The 19,774-nt window shown below is 42.5% G+C and overlaps 1 protein-coding gene across 3 annotated transcripts in view; it reads right to left on the minus strand.

Moving 5' to 3' along the window:
- Positions 1-5,688: 5,688 nt before the first annotated feature.
- Positions 5,689-19,774, minus strand: part of ELAVL4 (ELAV like RNA binding protein 4) — a gene marked incomplete at both ends in the record, with an annotated part of 61,688 nt that continues 47,602 nt past the window's right edge. Inside the window, 4 exons of one of the 3 annotated variants that reach the window (XM_084266337.1) lie at positions 5,689-6,016; positions 10,348-10,386; positions 11,787-12,012; positions 12,373-12,526. In XM_084266337.1, the coding sequence (XP_084122463.1) occupies positions 5,689-6,016; positions 10,348-10,386; positions 11,787-12,012; positions 12,373-12,526 (747 nt within the window). Of the gene's footprint in view, positions 6,038-10,347; positions 10,387-11,786; positions 12,013-12,372; positions 12,527-19,774 lie in introns of all 3 variants that reach the window. The other 2 variants (XM_084266336.1, XM_084266338.1) reach the window with 2 other exon arrangements.

The raw sequence follows: 19,774 nt of genomic DNA on the forward strand, positions 1-19,774 counted from the left end.
CCCCTCACATCCACCCCAAACCAATGTGCAGTGCTGGGGCTTTGGGGCATAACAATGCATCCTTATCACAGGGGTTTGCTTTATACCTGAAGGGGGGAGGAACGAGGAACCAGCCTTGGGTTGTGTTTGCCTGTGAGTAAGTAGCAGTAGCTGGGTCATGTGTGCTGGCTCCAAACCCCACTGACCTGACAGGCCTGGAGGGTTATTGTGGCATGGATAGAAGTTTTAGGTTGTTTTTTTGGTGGGGTTTGTTTTTGTTACTGTACAAGAATCTGCAGCCCTGTAACAGTTCACATCTGAATGAAATTCAAGATGAAATATTTTAAGTTCTTTACACGATGCTGGACCGGTGTTTAAAAATATCAGTGATGCCTTAGGGGTGAGGTGGACAAAGCATCAAATCTTGTCTGAAAAGCCATGGTTTAATTGTATGTGTGTGTGTGTAGCCATGTCCCCATCTTCCCAGTTATTTCTCCTGAAAGAGTACGTCAGACAATTACTAACTTGATAGAAAGAGCCAGGCTGATTTCCTGCCTTCAGTTGTGGGTGAGGCAAATTAGTTTGCTTTTGTATGACCCATCCTTTCCTACAGCCCCTTCTAATCCTTGTCCTTGGTACATTTACAGGGAACAGGCTTTATGAAAGGCAAGTTTTGGGATTGTAGGAACGGAAACAATTTAACCTCAGGGACTCCTTCTAAAGTTTCCATTCTCCTGCTCATCTTGGTAGCCTCACTGCATTTGATCCCATTTGAATTCATGAAGTACACCAGAGCAGCACACATTGTTTCTGGGAAAGCCCCCAGATGTGACTGCTGCACCACACAGGGGTTCTTCTGGCTGCTGCAGGCACCACGCTGATGTCCTGGAGCTGAAACCTGCTTCCCCTGGGGAGACAGAGGCCAGGAGACTGCCCTGCAGCAATGCACAAGAGGTAGCCCGCAGGGTGGGGAATATGTGTCCTTGTGTGGTTGAGTGGTGGTGTGTGGTTGTTGCTTTTTATTTCCTTCCTGCTGGTCCCCAAGTGATTTGCCCCCTTACGAGTCACTGAAGCTCAGCTGGATTGGCTCCATCACAGCTTCTGGGTTTAAGGAGTCAGTTATTTTTAGAAGAGTGATGCTGGATTAGACTGAGATGTCACAGCTTTCATAAAGTTATGCTGGATTTGATCTCTTTTCATTTTGCTCTGTATATACAATGAATTACTTCTGTGCAGTGAGCTTAGCCAGGAAGATCTCCAGGGCAGGGAGCGAATTTCTGTTCACCACATGCTGACCTGGTGTTACCTCACCTGTGGTCACATAAGCAGCTGTGAGCCAACAGCCTTGCCAGGCTCCCTCTACCCCCACTGCTTACCCTGAGGGCCAGTCAAGTACCCAGGTAGCAGCCTCTGCGGTCATGGTGCCCCCAGGCCACCCCAACCCTCCCAGCAGAAACCATTAACAGCACCAGTGTTTGTCTGCCTTTGGCTGCTACTGTCAGTGCCATCCCATAAGCTGACTTCCCAAGGTGAGAGTTTAGGAGGAGCGCACTGCTATCTTGAATGCACCAGCCATCATTTTCCACCTATGGCCCGTCACCGTTCCTTCAAAGCCCCTTACTGTGCCCAAGGTAGGCTGAAGGGGGATGTGAAGTGAACACACTTGAAATGCCCTCCCCCAGGTGATTTTCCATTTATGCAGCAGGCTTGCTAATTGCAGAAAGATTGATTACCCTTTCAGGAAAGAAATATAAAACCTGATTACTTCGAATGAGTGAGTGAAATTTGGTTCTGATCCCAGCTGGGCAGGAATTCTTTCAATAAGACTTCCTCAAACACACTCACATGGGATCAGTGTAGAGAACCAGGGCTGGCTCTGACCCCTTTCACCCAGTGTTGATTTGTGATACTCAAAAGGGGGACTATGCCTCACATGCCAGAGCCTTAAAGCTGGCAGCCCTTTCTCTTGCCTTCCCTGTGTACAGGAGCGTTGATACAGCTCATGCCATGTGAGTCATATGGACAGGGCAAATAGGTACCTTACATGAGTGAGGGATAGAGGACCAGTAGCCAACCTTCAGCGGAGGCAGGGAAGTAATCTGGATCAAAACCAGCTACTTAAGTCAACAGCCAAATGCGAGCGCGTGCAGCCACGTTTCTGCTGTAAGAGCATCTCGAGCGTATGGTGATTTTCATCTCACTGCATGAGGCAGGCAAAAGAAAGGACAGGGAAAAAATTAGCCACCTAACCCAACAACCACTACAGCTAGATAGTGTTATTTACTACAGCTTGTTCTGAAATGGGAAGTGCAAGTGTGGGGTTTTCTGAATGGGCTAGTGCGTGTTACCCAAGGTACGGTGTCTGTGTGTGTACCGGAGGTGGGTCTGCACACAGATATAGCGATGGATGGAAGGACGATGCTTTTCAGGGCCTGGTCTTTAAACAGCAGATTACTAACTTCTGTATTTTGCTATGGGATGGAAAAGTTGATTTAAGAATGGATGAAGCAAGCTGTAAAATCTAAGAAAAAACTCATTCTGTGGCCTGAAATTAATTATTATAACCAACATGGTAACTTAATCTCACAAAAACACGAGTTTATTAATAGGTGAAGGAGCCGAAGGACCACACAGTCCGTCCGGCCCTCAGATAGAGTTTTCCTAATCTCAGATAGGAAATTCAATGCTGTGGTTTTACAAGGTACATATTCTCATTAGTGAATGTTACAGAACATAAACATGGAGTGAATATTTGTATTAATGGGATTTAAACAAGTCAACTGAAAGTAGTACCAACTCTAGGTATAACACATGGTGAAAAGAATAAAATTTGGAATGTGATCATCAATATTGTTGTACAGCAGAGAATGTACACTGGTTCATATCGCATGACAACCGTCGCATATTCATAGAAAAGTCAAACTAAATGATGGCTTAAAACTGTATTATTAGTGCTGAAACTGGCTTGCTACTTTTGTTAAGTGTTGCTATTGACTGAGTTAATATTTTCATTGTGTAAAAATACTGTATATAGTAGAAATCCTTCAGTATCTTCCACATTCAAGTAAAAGTTACAGTTACAGTTTGGTATTTGGTGTTCGACAGCTTAAATTAAATGGCCCATTCTTGCTAACCTTCAGAAAGAAAAACAAATAATGAATATGCTCAACCTGGTTCCACTAGAAGACCTTGCTTCTGAAAGCAGACTCTTAACATCTACCTCGTTTGAGGTGAGGCTGGGATTACTAAAACATCTGAACACAGTTAAAAAGGTGGAAAGTCCATAGCCATTCTACACACTTTCATTTATTGTCTGGACAATTAAAGTACAAATAATTCAAACACAACAAGGTTATGAAAAAAACATTTACAATACTTTCCCTCAGAAATGATCTAAACTAGCAAGGTTAACATGAAGTCATTCATTATAACTAAAGTATACAACTGCCTGGTCCTAAGAAAGATTTTTTAAATTATTATTATTATTCAGATAGTAAAACACATCGTAGAGAAAAGATTCTGACATGCCTTCCCCACTAATGCTTAGCAAATGCATCAAAACTTTCCCAGCAAACTGCGCTCATTCATAGCAGATGATGTATAAAGGTTTCCCTGAACATTGAATGAGTGTTCCTTTAAACTAAAATCTAACATTGTTAACGTAAAGAACTGATAAAATTATGATGCAGCCTTTGCTTTAGTTATTTGTCTACTACAAAAGTTTGCCTCTTCAGTGTGAAAAAACAATACTTAGTCTACATGCAGTTAGTGGGTATAGCATGGAAAAAATGCACAAAATAAGCACAAGTTATAAATAACCATAACGTTTTATTACCATTAAGACTAAACTTGTATTGAAAAGATTTTATATAACAAGACAAGAAAAGCAATAGCAAATTTAACTATCAACTAGATTATGCATAGCGAGTAACTGTTTCTAGTACTCAGGGAAGAGCATGACCCTTTTTTGTTTTAAATATATAACCGTACAAAGCACAAACATACTAAAATGATCAGTGCACTGGACATGGGAGAGCACCCCCTCAGTCATTTTGTTCCCTTAGCTCTGTTTTCCCCAATCTGAATTACATTAAAATAAAGACCCAGTTGTTTTCTTTTCTACTGTGCAGTAAGAAAAAATATTCACAACAAACATGACAATATATCAAACAATATTTCTACACAAGTTACCTTGATACCTCTGTCACTTAAGTATCATAAGAAAACATTTTAAGACATATACAAACAAAACTAGCAAAGTGTTACAACTTATAATAAATTAACCAAAAGAAAAAATAACTTTATATATATATATATTTATATTATATATACACATACACACACAACAAAATGACACAATAATATGCTTCTTCCCATAGTTTAAGTAAACAAATAAGTAGACTAGCCAAACTAGCTATATTTGATTTTGGCCATATGCATCACATCGGCAATTAAATAAATAAGTGTTTCAAGCAACATAAACAGTGTTCCAAATGTGCCAACACAGCCCAATTATATTAGCTTGGGCTATAAAGTGAATTTGAAAATTCTTAACAAATTTAAAGCAAATGTATTTTTTCTAAACACATTACATTTAACTATGATACTAAGATATGTAAATAATTTTGTAGCACCTACTGCTCAAACCAAGGAAGTTTTTGATCAAAAAATTAATTTTTTTAACTTTTGTTCTGCTGATATCCCATACTGATGACTTAAAGAAAAACCATCTTGCAACTCATCTCCTTGCTTTTGGGTTTTGACTGTGGGTAACTGCGTGCCTGGGAAGAACACTCTCCCGTACTGTATTTAATATTTTTATTACATGCTATGAAAAGATACGAAGATCATCTGTTTGTAGCCCATCCTTCAAAAAACAATCTACTAATCCAGTTTAAAACACACATCTTGATCTCTAAAAAGTTACCAGTGCAGTATGAACATGACAAAGTTGTCAATTTCCCCTAAATTAGCCAGTCAAAATATTTTTTCTCAAATCCAGATTCTCTTGTAAAAATTCTTTATATTTTATAAAAATAGATTTTTCTTGAAACCCATTTTCAGCAAAGAGACCACCTCTTTGGCAACATTGTTAATGTTATTTAAATTGTTATGTCATCAGGTATCCCCCTTTACCCCATTCCCTAACAGAAGACTGTTTAGTTCACATGATACAAAAGAAAAAAGGAAAAATAAAAAAAGTTGCAAAATTATGTTCTTCTTTTTGCAATTTTTATTGTTCCTCTTTAATTTTTGTGGGGGGGTTTACCAATCTGATTCAATCAATGTTTTGAAAAACTGAAAAGAAAACAAAATTTTCTCGCTTTTAATCCCATTAGTTTGTAAAAATTGTTTTTGTTCTATTATTTTTTCAAATGAGTGAATGGTCATCTTAAAAAGACCCACCTTCAAGGAAGGTAGTAAAACTAGCTGGCCGGGTAAAAATCCCTGCACATTGTTATCTATGTATATTATATTCAACAACGACAGCTATGAAAGAACATTCAATGCATCAAAGGTTTTTTTTTTTTCTAAGCATTATAAAATCCTTTCCTGTTCCTCACAGGATATCCAATGTTTTAATACTTAGGCAACACTGGCTTATAAAGTCCATGGTTGAATATAAGCCTTGAAGAGTTTTTTTTTGTGTTTTGTTTTGTTCGTATATATATTTATATATATATATTTTAGTAAGTAAGGATATGAAATTCAGGATTTGTGGGTTTTATTGGTTTTAAAGGAAACTTGCAATACTCTGTCTCCTAAACGGTATCCATTAAGGCTGGCAATCGCCATGGCAGCTTCGTCGTAGTTGGTCATGGTGACAAAGCCAAATCCCTTGCACTTGTTGGTGTTGAAATCACGGATCACCTTGACATTATTGACTGCTCCGAAGGGACCAAACAACTGCCACAGCACGCTCTCATCCGAGTCGGGAGACAAGTTGTAGACGAAGATGCACCATCCAGTCCCAGTGTGACCAGGGATATTCATTCCGACAAGGCTCGTCATACCATCAATTGTGATCGGAGAAAACCTACCAAGTAAAAAGAGGGGTCTATTCTAAATAGATCTCTTGGCACAAACTACACGGAACCAAGACTAAAATAAATAAGCCAGTGTTAATGAAGGTTCTCGATCCTATCCCTGGAAGATGACTACACAGCCACCCTGCGTCTCTAACTCCTACTTAAGTGGAAGGGAACTGCATTAAAAAGACAGACCAGATCTGGGCATAAACGCCCTCCTTTCAGAAGACAAGCCCTACTTAGGTGTATACAAAGATCTAATTGAGATGCTTAAGGACAACCTAAGAAGTCAAAGAGGGCCCTGCACATGCTGCTATCAGTACAAGATCATTTAATAGGCCTGTAGGAATTTCCCACTTCGGCCACTAAAATAATGCAGTGTCAGGGCAATGGAGAGCCAGCGCTTCACTTTTAACCGGTTTGCAGTGGAAAAAACCCACCATAAACCTCAAGACTTATTTTAAGGGATAACAAATGCCACTGTCAGGATTCAGCTACAACAGTAACCTCTTTAGCTAAAAATACTATTATGTTTAGAGAGATGTCTAAGTGGTAGATTTTAATTCCCCTCCTAACGTAGCCCTGAACTGACAAACCCTGGGGAAAAAAAATCAAGTTAAAACAGTCCTAACGCTGGCCACATATGAAAGATTTATGCAGCATCTGTACAGTAAGTAAAGCAGCACACAAATATAATGAGCATGTCAAGTAACACCTTCACGCTGAGATTCATGTCCATGACAGGCTCTGGGGTTCTTCATAAAGTCGACGTAGAGATGAGTTCCTAGAAAACTAACACTGCACACCCCAGCTTCCCCCCCACCCCTTTGTCTTTTGGATTCTGTTTTCTTAACTTACACATCTGAATTGTGAAGCTGAATCCAGGCAGTGGGTCATTAACCAGAACTACCACAGAATTAATACAGGTTGGGAAGGACCTATACGCATCAACCTCCTGCTCCAAGCACGGCTAACTCCTCAGATCTGCTGCTCATGGCCCTCCAAGGATGGAAACTTCACAGCTTGGATCCCCTGCTCCAGGGCTCTACCACCCTCACTCCCTTATACACAGCTGAACCTTGCCTGCCACAGCCTGTTCCTGTTGACTCTTGTCCTTGTGCAGCTGAGAAGAGCTCGGCTTCACCTTCTTTCTAATGCCCCTCCTAGGAAGCTGATGCCAGCAGTTGGGGACTAAAGTCGGCATTTACTTTTCCTGGATGTCGGCACGCTTCTCCAGCTTGTCAGGGTCTCCCCAGTGGCAGCCGTGGCCAACAGCACGGTGACTGCCCCTGCTCCCTCACCAATTTCGTGTCACCCATTAATGCAAGGAGGGCGCCTTGCAGCCCGTGACTCAGGTTATTAATGAAGATGTTAAGCAGCACCAGCCCTCAGGATCAACATAATTTTCCTTTCATCAGTTTGAAAAAAAAAAAATGACATGCTTTCTGAAGCTACACTTTGGGATATGCTTTAAAATAACAACTGCACAGAGGAAATGTCTTAATAAAAATCCAGTTTCACATGTACCTTCAGTATGATGAGCTTTAATACCAGCACTGAATAATAATTCCTCAGGATTTTGAGTGATGACTGAGGGAGCGGAGGGGGGGGGGCTCAGTGTGGCTGAGCGAGCTCTTGCGCTCTCCCGAAACACTCCTCCTTTTACACTCATTAAGACTTCCACATACATTTAGCAACTTGCACAGTATTACACAGTGTGTATTAACTAACCAGAAAAAAACTAGGGCTGCTCACCATTCTGCTGACTCCTGATGGCACTTTGTACACATTCAAGGAAAAGGTGACATTTAGAACGTATATATTAAGCTGAGGAAGATCACTGGGCTGTAGCTACACTGTAAATGAGCAGTTTGCTCACAGCACTGGATCCTCAGACATACGTGCAGGGCTGCAGACGGTTTATTAAAAATACGTGGCAATTTTCCAACTGAACTTCATTTTTGTAAGTCCTACACTCAACATCCTTCACCTTCTCTCCCGCACGCTCAAACAAGTGGTTCTTCCTTCTCATGGCGGTTCTGTGGGGCTCTAACCCATGCTGTTCCCCCAGCCACTGAAAACAGACAGCTGGACAAAGCCAACTCAGGCCTCTCCTTCCACTGCACGTGTATTGTAAGGAAAATGGCCAAGACTCAGAGCCTGTTCAAGCCAACAAATGTATTTTGAAATCTGGAAGATGGGACATGAAGCCCACTGCTGACAAGTGCCAGCTGTGCCAGTAACACACACAAGCCTGCAAACTCTCCTTCAATTAACAGGAAGCACAGCACTGACGTATGCGCTGCCCCACGGTGATGTTACTGTGAAGGCTGCACAACCCAGTGCTGTGTGCCTACACCCCATGTTATGAAGTTTTGCATTTTGAAGGAACGCTGCACTCATGTAAATGGTTACAGTTCCCTACAGCTCGCTGGAGAGCAGCTCTTCCCTGGAAGCCTTCAGGACCTATGCAGCTCTCAACTGTGTACGTACCACCAGCACAGGAGGTGCCGTAGATCCAAGAAACCAGTGCCAGCCTATTGACACAAGTACAAGATAACCTCACACATAAGTAGCTTTGCTATCAAATTAGTGCCAGCAAGACTTTTTCCCCACATCGGCACATCTCAGTACCACATAATTAATGAGGGGAGACAACAAACCAATCCCCAAACCCAGGAACACTACACTAGGGGCCATCTCAGGGATTTTTATCAATACAGTATTTTGTGTGTGACCCCAGGCTCTGCTAGTGCAAGTACAAGTTACCAGGACTTGCTGGGAAGAGACAACAATTTAACATGCCTACAAAATAGCTTAAAACAACATTGCCTTTTAAGACTAACATTGCAGAGTGAATACTAAGCAAGCAGATGCATAGCCTAAAAAAGCCACATCGCACCCCTTCCCTCTGCAGGTAACCCAAAATCCAAATTCAAACCTTCACTGGTTCAGACTAAGCCCTGTTGGTCCTGCATCGCAGACCAGTCCAATTCCAGGCAGGGCAGCAAACCCCAGGGAACTCCCAGAACAAGCCCACCCTTCTGACATGACTTGTACCTGGCAGATCCTGGAGGCTGAGTGTTGTGCCATGCTCTGGGCACCACATCAAGAAACGAAAGGAGAGGGGAGAACGCAGGAGAGGCAGCATGTGATAAAATCAGGTGGCAAGGTCTGACTCATCGTACCACCATCACTGCTACGAGTATCAGGAACGTAACAAATGTACTAATGAACACCAGGAGTGCTTCTGGGAAGAACACCGCCTCTGTTCTGATTACTGCTTCTGTAAGTAGTCTTAAGACTCACCATTTGTATGGTAGCTACTGTGGCAGCAATTAAATCCCACACTACTGTCCACTGCTAGCTAGAGTAAAAGACATACTTACCATACCATCTTACAGGGTGAGCTTTTTTAAAAGCTCAAATAACTTTCTAATGTGGTGAGTAACCATTTCAAAAGATTAAGTAGTGTTTTTTCATCTTAATTGTGGGGGGTGGATGGACATCTTATGGTAACATCAGGAGTAAGACCACACCTGTATTGTGCTGCAAGGTTCGCTTGCGTTGATGTGTGCCATCAGGAGAAACACTAACAGCAGGTCAACTCATTTCAGCTACCAGATCAAACAGTGAACACTGATGACACAGCACAAATGTTTACAAATCAGCCAGACTTTCACACACACGTGCACACACACACACACACACACACACACACACACACACACACACACACACAGAGGTTTTTAAAACAAAAAACAAAGCTCACACACTGAGAAAATGTCAAAGTATTAAACCTGTAACAAAAGGAACTTAGGGCTGATTAAGGTGCACACAGCTACATTTATGGTTGGACTCGGTCTCAAAGGTCTTTTCCAACCTAATGATTCTGTGACTTTTTTCAAGTCAAACTTGTGATGCCAGATGCAGAGCTGTGAGATTCAGACAACAGCAGTGTAATTCTGGGCTTGACTGTTAAATTTTTTTCCATTATCAGATCCGTGATTAGTTAAAAGACTTAATAGTTCTAATTCTGAAAAAAATACCATTTAGCAGGACAACTGCAGTTTGAATGCCTGTAGCTGTTGCACCTAAACCATTTGAGAAGCCCACCTGTAAATAAAAAAAAGGTTGAAAAAACCCACAGAATTTGCATGTGTGGCCTTTAAAGTAACAAAACGAACTGAAGTCCAAACTTAAAAAGAATTTGACATGCTGGTGGAAGAAAAGAAGGATTAAAAAAAAATGAAAATAAAGTTAGTGAATTAAAAAAAATAAATTGTAGCACCAATCTGTGCCAACACGGACATCTGGCAATCTGTGGAATTCTAATTACCTCTTTACGCCATAGGCCATATTAAGCAAATTGTCCAGCCTGAAAAGAGAAGGAGGGTCTTTGGGTTAATGTCTCACAGATGGCAAGATCGCTCAATGGAACTATTATTAATAGCGTTCCATTTTCAAAGAAGAAACGTTCAACAAGTTTCCCACACATCTAAGGAGCCTAACAACTCCCAGCCTGCTTTGTTAAGTCTGAGGTTGTGCTTCAACTTCCACCGCAGCATTTTAAGTAATTTTTAACTTGTCTACACTCTTAGAGAAAACTTTTATTTCCAGGGTTTGGTTTTAAAAATAATCCACTTCTGATTTGCCTTTTTTAGGCAGTATTGCTATGAATTTTTGCAAATACTTAAACTGTTCACCTTTTACTTACAGTTAACTTGGAAATAAAATGTGACAGTGCAAAACTGCTGGAACTGGTAAGATTTTTGATTCTAACTGCTTTAATATAATACTTTCTCCTCACTGTATTACATTTCTTCATTATTAATCCTCCACAATACATAATATCTAAATGACCACCAAGTTTGTCAGTATGCAATCATCTGCTTTCCATGGGAGCAGGCTAAAGCCCCTCTATCCATGGAATGACTTGGTGGTCACCTCAATGGACACAGCTGCGTGCCAAGACACACACCAAGTCTGAATTTAATAATGACTTTTTTTTTCAAAGTGATGTTTAATTCATTAGCACTTTTCATCACTGAAAAACTAAAATGACTTCTGAATAATTCTCTACAGCCAGTATTCGACTCAAGTTACAGGAGTGTGTCCTGGTTCTTTTTCTTTGAAGGCAGACCCTTTATTTGAACGCTAGGTTGCCTAAAAATTATCATCAAAGGTAAAAGTAACAAGAACATCATGTATGGCTAACTCTGGCTTACACATCAGATGGAAGCTGTGTATTCTGAGTGCAAAGCGTCAAAATTCCCTGAGAGTATCTGAAGTATCACACTGAAGACTAATACAAGGTCTCTCTATACTAAAAGCAGGTATCTCAGGCTAATAAATTTAATGATACTGCTGCTGACTGGCACGGACTCAGCTTTTTTCCTGCTACCAATCCGCTGTCATTAACATCAAAGTCTAAGCTGCATCAAAACTGTAATAATATAGTAGAAAATAAAAGCACTACCCCAAAAATGAGACACAACAGGATAGTCACTGCTCATTTGATTATCAGTGTAACTCTATTCTGTCCTCCCTTTTTCTATGAGACTTCATGAGATCTGATTGTACAGTACTTCAGCTGTTTTAGTAAATATAACATGACTACTGCTGTCAGCAGATTTTCCTCCTCATTCTCCAGGAAAGAATATTTAATTTTACAAAGAAAATCAGGTCAGCCTACGCAACTAAAGCATATTTTCCTGCAAAGCACCTGCCCCACATTGTCGTCACTGGTGGAACTTCAGTTCTTTTCCAGGTAATTACCTGAATCTCTGAGCCTGGTGGTGAAGTGGTCCAGGGTAGCGTCTGTTGGGAGACTGATACAGCTGTGAAAGGAGTGCCTGGCTTGTTTTCTGGCTGGGGTTATTGGCAAACTTCACAGTAATTGGTTCTGTAGCACCACTAGGCTTCTGGCCATTTAGTCCCTTTATGGCTTCTTCTGCCTCTATTCTCTTATCAAAACGGATAAATCCCACACCTCGAGAAACCCCTGGGAAGTAAAAACACATGAGCAGATGAATATTTGTAGGAACAAATATTTGTAGGAACAGCCACTGAACGCTGGTTTTGGCTTCACAGAATACAAAGCTTGCAAATTAAAGGCAGCCCTATAAAGAAACACCTTCCCCAGCACACACTCCAAAATCAGCCCCCACCACATTTAATACAGTTATGTTAAGTAAACAACATCCTACATTTTGAGATCCCTCATTCAAGAGGCAGCAGTTATTCCTCCCAACAGTTATGTTAAAAAAGAACCAGGTACTGCACGTTACAGTAGCCTTAAGACTCGACTGCCAGCAAGAGGCTGCATTTCCAGAAAGCCATGCATAAAAAGTTTTCTTTTAACCTGTGACTTGATCAACCAGAATCCGTGAGGTGATGATGCGCCCATATTGTGAGAATAACTGCTCTAACTCTTTCTGGGTCATTGTTTTCGGAAGGCCGCTGACATACAAGTTCGCATCTCTGATCGATGCTGAACTTGGACGGGCATACGACACCTATGGATTGAAGAAGAGGAGAGGTGCATTAGTAAAACAGAACCACCCTTTGCATTTCCAACAGGCAGCCTGTGTTCCGTTCTTTCGGAAGCAGCAACCTCCAGGCTGCCTGTGCTGCAACACCAAAGCAGCCAGGAAAGGCCAGGAGAGCAAAGGAAGAGCCAGGGAGCCCTTAACACCCAACGCCAGGGTTCTTTCAGTGCAGGCATAAAATAACTATTCTGAGGTAGATCAGTGCACAGCTTCCTACACAGGGCTTGGTAAACTTACCCCTATGGCTTGTGGGTGTATGGATGATTTGCTGTATCCAACGTGCAATAACCTTAGCACATACACAGCACTCTGAAGTTCCAGCATGTTCCCCCCCTTCGACCGCCCCACCCAAGTGGCTGAAACAGATCAGGTTATTTGCAGAGTGATCTTTTGTGCTAGCTCTTTGTTGTTTTCATCCTGAGCTGGCAAGATCTGTTCTGGATGAACAGTAAAGTACTGGTGAAATTAGACTAAATGAACATCTGCTGGGGGAACTGTATACTGACACTCATTGTCATATCTGCTATTTATCACGAGAAGTTCCCTTGCACTATAAGCCCAGAACCAGACCATCAACTATTACGACCAAGCAAACAACCAAATCTAGCAGAGGCACTGCATGCATGCTGTTGGAAAATTATTAAATCAAGTCTCTCAGCTGCTTTTCTACCTATGAATCAGATTTGTAATTACAATATGTGCATAAAAAGCGCTCTGCTCTTTAAAGTAATATATACATTTAGAAAACACACATTTAACATAATAAAAATACTTCCTGGATAAAGCCTAATGGCAAGTATTCAGCGTGGATCATGAATTACTTCGCAGCACATCCGAAATAACACTGGATTGAGTATTCTGCACTTCATCTTTATTTATTTAAATATAAACAGATCAGTACATTCCTGTATTACATCTTAAAGTGTGTCTCGGAGGGTAAATGGGGGTCCCCATCATGACTACAACACATCCAGCAATTGTCTTCCCCTCTTCCCCAGCCTTAGCCCAAACACAAGTGATGTCAAATGGATGTCTCTATGTGGTTTATGTGTCAAAGAGCTGTCTTTATGTGCTTCACACCTAAAAATAGATGTTGACTCAACACAGAAAATGATGTGAATGACTAACATTTGCTTCCACAATCTTCTCTGCATAATAGCAGACAAACTCTAAAGACTCTAGATTTTAAGGTTTTTGGCAACTTCTTTATAACTTGCATGTTTGTACATAACCTTTTAAATCTAACATTTACAGAGAAGGCTAGAGAGGAGGTGGAAAAATTTAGGGAAAGAAATGTGAAAAAGAGGTTAGATAAAACATTTGCATCAACTGAAGCAAGCTCAGGCACAGCACCACAGCACAAGCAGGCGCAATGAGCAGAGAAACCTTCAGTGCTGAAAGGCAGAAGTATATCGGGGTGGAAACTATTATGTGCCTCAGCGATTTAGGACCTCACAGCCCATGGGCTCCTGATGAGACACAGCATTTATGTCACTTAATTGCTGGTCCCAAACACCCCTCTGATGCTCCAGGACAAGAACACACACGGCACTGCTTGGCTTTTATGTAACTAAGCTCAGGCCTGGTGCATGGGGAAACCAGGGGTAACTACACTCAGCTTTCACTCACAGATGCCATGACAAAAACCCCTGCTTTTGCCAGTGCTTGGTTTGGTGGCCCCACAACGGTGGCTTCTTGTTCATACCCTGTGCCAGGACAGTCATCAAAGCAGAATCTCTCCCCCTGCTCTGCAGATGCCCTACCTTGAAAGGGTACTGTAAGGGTTCAGACACCTACAGTTTAACCTACTTTAGGAATTACAGTTTAAAAAAAAAGGCTTAAGAGCCTCTCTGGCGTGGGGGTAGGGACCTCACCTATTCCTTAAAACTGAGAGCTGCAAAATTAATAAAGTTCCTGGGAAAACAGCCAGGGGTTTCCTTTGGGTTTTCTCACTCTGGCACATTCATTAACCAAATGCCACGTTAGAGGGAAGATGAAAAGTATTGGGATATGTAAAAAACAGCACTTCCCAGAGCACTGGCTGCCTGACATTTTTTATATATATATATATATACACACACACACACACACAATCTTCCCCATACAGAAAAAGCTCTGCTCTTGTGGGCCATGCAGACACACATCAGAAGGGACTGCACACACACTCACAAATCCACCTACTCACAGCACATGCAAACACCTATCACTGCTGGGGTCTGATTTTTATTCCCTCCTGCAACTAAACATTCAGGTTGCAGGGGAGCCTGCCAAAAGCAACTTGGTCATCTTTAATATGAAGGAGAAAAGGTGGCGAGCTGAACGGACTCAAGGATAGTAATGTCAATTATTTACCTGCTTTGGGATCTTCTCCATCCTCCCTTTAAGGTCAGCCAACGACAAGTCAGTCTGTTAAACCGTGCCATCCTGCTTTCTAGCTATTACTCAGTACTGAGGACCTGACACCTTCCCCTGTATTAGTTTCCAAAAGAAGCCGTCACCCACCGTGACCCTCCAGAAGCTGCCTGTGCTGTTGAAGTTAAAATGGGAGCCAAAACCAGCTCCCATTTTACCAATGAAAACTGCAAAGCACTGGGTGAAGATGCTGCATGAATTCTTTATATTCACACTTAAGAAAGACTTTTTTTTTTTTTTTTTGCTCATGGCAGCGTTACAGCCCTGTAATGAAACAGTGTGTTTGGAAAAAAGAGAATATGGAAACCCCAGCACCACAAAAAATTCAAATAAATGAGCTGGAGAAGACCAAACTGCTGTCTGACCCAGGCACTTCTCGGCACTGCAATGTTTGTCCATTTGTATGACAGCTGGAGGTCGAGCGATGGTGTTATATTTCACTGCATAAGATCATTTAGGAGTTCTTCAGTCAAATTTGCAAGGAAGATGATAAAATGTTGTACAATTCATTTTATGGCTTGCTGGCCTCTGATGTTAGTTTCTATAAATATAGATACACTAACTGCGAAAAAACATTTCCTAGGATATTTCTCCTCTGACATTGAACATTAGCCTGTGTAAGGGCTTCTCTTCAGCATAAACACCAATCTCGGGAGTCTGCACCACTGTCTCCAAATGCTGCTGCAGAGTCATAAGGTCCAGCATTTCATATCTTCCATGGTGATGCACATTTTTGTTCAGGAGCACGGAGAGTACCTCCAAGTTAAAGTAATTACCTTCCCTATTGATTTCCTTACCCATTTTCCCCGCACAGAAAACTTTTTGAAAGATTCCTAACCTCGAGACTCTTCAGAAGGTAAATTGAAGCAATCTGGTCTTTCCAAGTGAGAGCCCACAGCAAAGGCCCCTGCGGGCAGGAACGCATCCCATGTGTCTTACAGACGCGAGGCGCTGGACGCGTAGCGGCAACCAACGCTTAACCTTTTCACTGCCGCTCAGGGTGGGAGATGCCTTCGGCTCGTACACTAATCCTGGACTTCTCAAACATTAAGTCCCTTTCTAGAAGCCTCCTCCTGAAAGTCAACTCCTGTCTGCTCCAAAGTTGCTCTTCAGAGCAACAGCATTGTCCTTCCCTGAAACACCACACTGTTGGAGCCATGCTGCTCTGCTCAGAAGAGCTGCTGGCAAGTAACCCAGTTCCTCCCATCTTTCAGAGCCTAAACTTCTACATGTCTTGCTCTGCACTTGGTGTTACTCACCTGGGGAGCGCAGGACTAGTCAGGAGCCTTTAATCAGTAAGTGCTGCACGGCAGCTCAGGCATCCCCAGGGCACCGAGCCCCCCATTGATGGTACCTGTGACCCCGAGACACCTCTCTGGCCACAAGCAGGCAAGGTGCAGCTGGTGCTAAGCAACTCCCTGCGTGGATTTCCAGAAAGCGCCTCCAGCATTCAAAAATATTAAACTCTTCGGTGACCTTCCTTCTGAAAGGCTTCACTTTGTGTCTGTGTGACACTCAGAGATGTGGTATTTCTGGCATGACACTGGGAGTGAATCACTTTGCTTTTTTCCACCCCAGATCCAAACGTGTAAAGTAGGGGCAGCCCTTCCTTCACTTGCTGCCTCTTATTCCAATGGATCACACTGGAAGTGCTGTAACATGTATAAATGAGCTTCAAAGACGTACTTTGTCAGAACAAGCATGCACAATAGCCCTCTGGTCCAGAGGCTGAAGACCAGAATCCAGATTATTTTCTTATCCATCACTTGCATGCTTTGTCCTTTCTCTTCTCCAAACCCCTGGCTGGGTGGTGGAGAGGAGTGACGATGCACTTTACTGTTGAGTGATTCAATACCATTTAACTGGGATTAATTATGATTGCAGGTAAGATACAATGGCCTATCCCATCGTTTCAGGAAAGGCATCCATAGATAATAACCTAGAGGCACTCCAGCTGTATCAAGACAGGACTACGAGAAATAATTGCTCCAGCTCTCTGGAATGAAGAGGACTCGTTGGCAAAACTGAAGCAGTTAAAAGAAATCTCGATTAAGAGAAGATGTACAAAACTAACAGCTAAAGACTCTCTGGTGCCTGCTGAAAGCAGCAGAGCCAAATCCAAACCTTCAAACGCAGCACTGAAGTCCTTTGAGCTGCAGCATAACTACAGGCACGAAGGGTGGAGGAGGATTTGTTAACAAGCACTACAAAGTCCAGAAGGTTACACAGACAGAGGCTTCTAAAGAGCAAAACCAAGGTAAACTTAGTGGACGCTTTCCAGGTCTGTGGCATCTTTAAAGTTTCCTGTCTGAGGCTTTGTCCCAAGGTGCAACAGACACAGCAGATGACCCCTTCTTACCACTAAATGAGCTACCACAAAACAGAACAAGCCATTACCTTAATTTAAAAAGGAAGTATAAACCACCTACACCCCCAAATCTGCAGCTTGCAAATGCCTGTAATCTGAATTTTGCGGGATGGAAAGCAATACGCGCTCATTTGCACCTCTACCCTCCATACAAAGCTTTGCTGGATCCGCAGCCGATGAGCCAGCAGAGCTCTTGGAGTGCAGCACAGACCACGTCCCTCAATGCAACTGTGTTCATGGGGAACTTAAAGCAAATCCCTCTTGCCACAGTCCAACATGCTCAGATCCCCCCACCATCTCCTGCCCCCCGACCCTCCATCCCCTCTCCCTCATACACCTAAACTCTCTCTGCCATCCCTTGGTATTTCATTTTCCCCAGCCCTCACAGAGATCAGGGCATCCCCACACCTCCCCACACACCTCCCCATATCACCAGGCCCTGCACAACATCTCTCTCTGAGGAGCAGCTGCCAAGTGGTGGCCAGCCAGCTCTGTGGCAGGGAGCCCCCAAGGAGGCTACAGGAAAATACAGGTGGAAAACAGTTTTTGGCAGAGGATCGCAACAAGGGCACTCAACACCAGAGCTCTGCCACTGTAAATACCAGCAAGCCAGCACTCCTCAGCTACAACTCACATTACTGGGTTTAACTCCCCCCCAACACCTCCCAAGCAGTTTGGGACAGGGTGCAGAAGACACAAGTGCTCCCACCGCTCAGTGCCGCAGCCGCCTCCTCCCCGCACCTCCTTCACCACGGAGCGCAGCTGCAAGGCAATCCTTCTGACACACGACTCTGTAGGACAGCGGAGTCTGAGGCTGCTGTTATTTGGTTACCCTACAGTGACAGCACGGTTTGTAGTTTTGCAGACAATTACAAGAATTAACATAGACAGATTCAGAGCCTGAATTCTGTGGACTACCTGACATTTTGAAAATAAACCCAGAGAAAAAAGATAAATAGTGAGATCTTTGAGCCGCAGTGTTACTGCATTTCCAGAAAACACAGGAGTACTTTCTCTGGCAGCCCTAATTCACTGTATTTTAAACTAGGACCATCCAGTCCTACCGATCAAAGCAGGAGAGTAGAACAGAAAGACATTTTGAACTAACAACAGGAAGCAGTAGCTATATTCCATGTTATTTATTCTTTTAAGTGGAAAGTAAAGTAAGTAGATAAAAAACTCTGGCCAAAGGAATGGCTCTATCTGGTTGGTATTATATCATCTGATAGATTTGATGATTTAAAAACTGGAAGGCATCAACCTATATTCCTTCTGCCCTCACTGGAGGCTTCTCGCTAGCTCCAGCAGTGCCACAGCGTGCTACCTGCTCCTGCCAGGGAAGAAGCCAACCTATTTCTCAGGCGACAGAGGAAAGGAATGAGGGGGACACAAGACTGCGCTTCAGGGGGTTTGCTGGCTCTTTAGATTTCAAACTTCCTTTCACAAGTCTGTTCCAGCATCCCCCAACATGAAGCCAGGTCACCTGAATCCCCATGTAAACCATAAAACTTCCTTCGCATCCTTTCAGGCGCTGTCCCTTTTTCAGGGCAAAGCAGCACGGTTTAAACAATCTGTACCCTGTGCATCACACATCTTATTTTCCTTCTGATATTTGATGCAACCGAATTGCCAGGCAATCTTCAACAGCAGCAGTGACCTTTCAAATGCTTTTATGGATGGGCAAATTTAATTTCTAAAAATAGATTCAATTTCTGGAATATATATTTATTTCAACACATGCTGTATCTTCCCTCATCCTAAGCTGTTTTGTAGAATTATGTCAAGCTTTAGCTGTAAAAATAAAGTGAAGCCCTTCTCCCTCACAAGATGATGCTGCTGCTACGAAATGGCGTAAATAAAATATGCACTATGATCAGCTGAGGAGGAACACAACGTGTATAACCTATTACCACCAAACACATAACACTTCCTTCACTGTTTTCCCCAAACAGATATTCTGTAAATAGTCACCTCTCGACTTTGACTTGAAAGGGCATCATTGACTTAAATAAAATGCACATAAATATTTTAGCTGCTACACTGAAAAGGGATTATTTATTGTTACAATGAAATAATAAAAAGAACATTCCTTCAGTTATTTTAGTCCGCACATCTGAGAGCAGACTGTGCCTCGCTGTTTTGCTGATCCTGCTATAAAACCAGTTCCTCCTGTGACTGCATGGCTGTTTTGCAAGGCATCGGGAGAGAGAGAACATTAAGCTGCTACAGAAATGTTACTGAAGTGAAAGAGACAGGATTTGGGTACATACGCAGAAAATATGGTGGGTTTTTTTATGTAACAGGAATAAAGAATATAGGGTGAAAAACCAAGTGCAAGTATGATCTCCCAGAGCCAGCCTGCGTTCAGCCTCTGCACAAGGGACAGCAGAGCCCATGACAGTCTGAGCAAGGAGATGGGATGCAGCCAGCAGGAC

Source organism: Gallinula chloropus (genome assembly GCF_964237585.1).
Source record: "Gallinula chloropus genome assembly, chromosome: 6".
Classification (NCBI taxonomy): Eukaryota; Metazoa; Chordata; class Aves; order Gruiformes; family Rallidae; genus Gallinula; species Gallinula chloropus.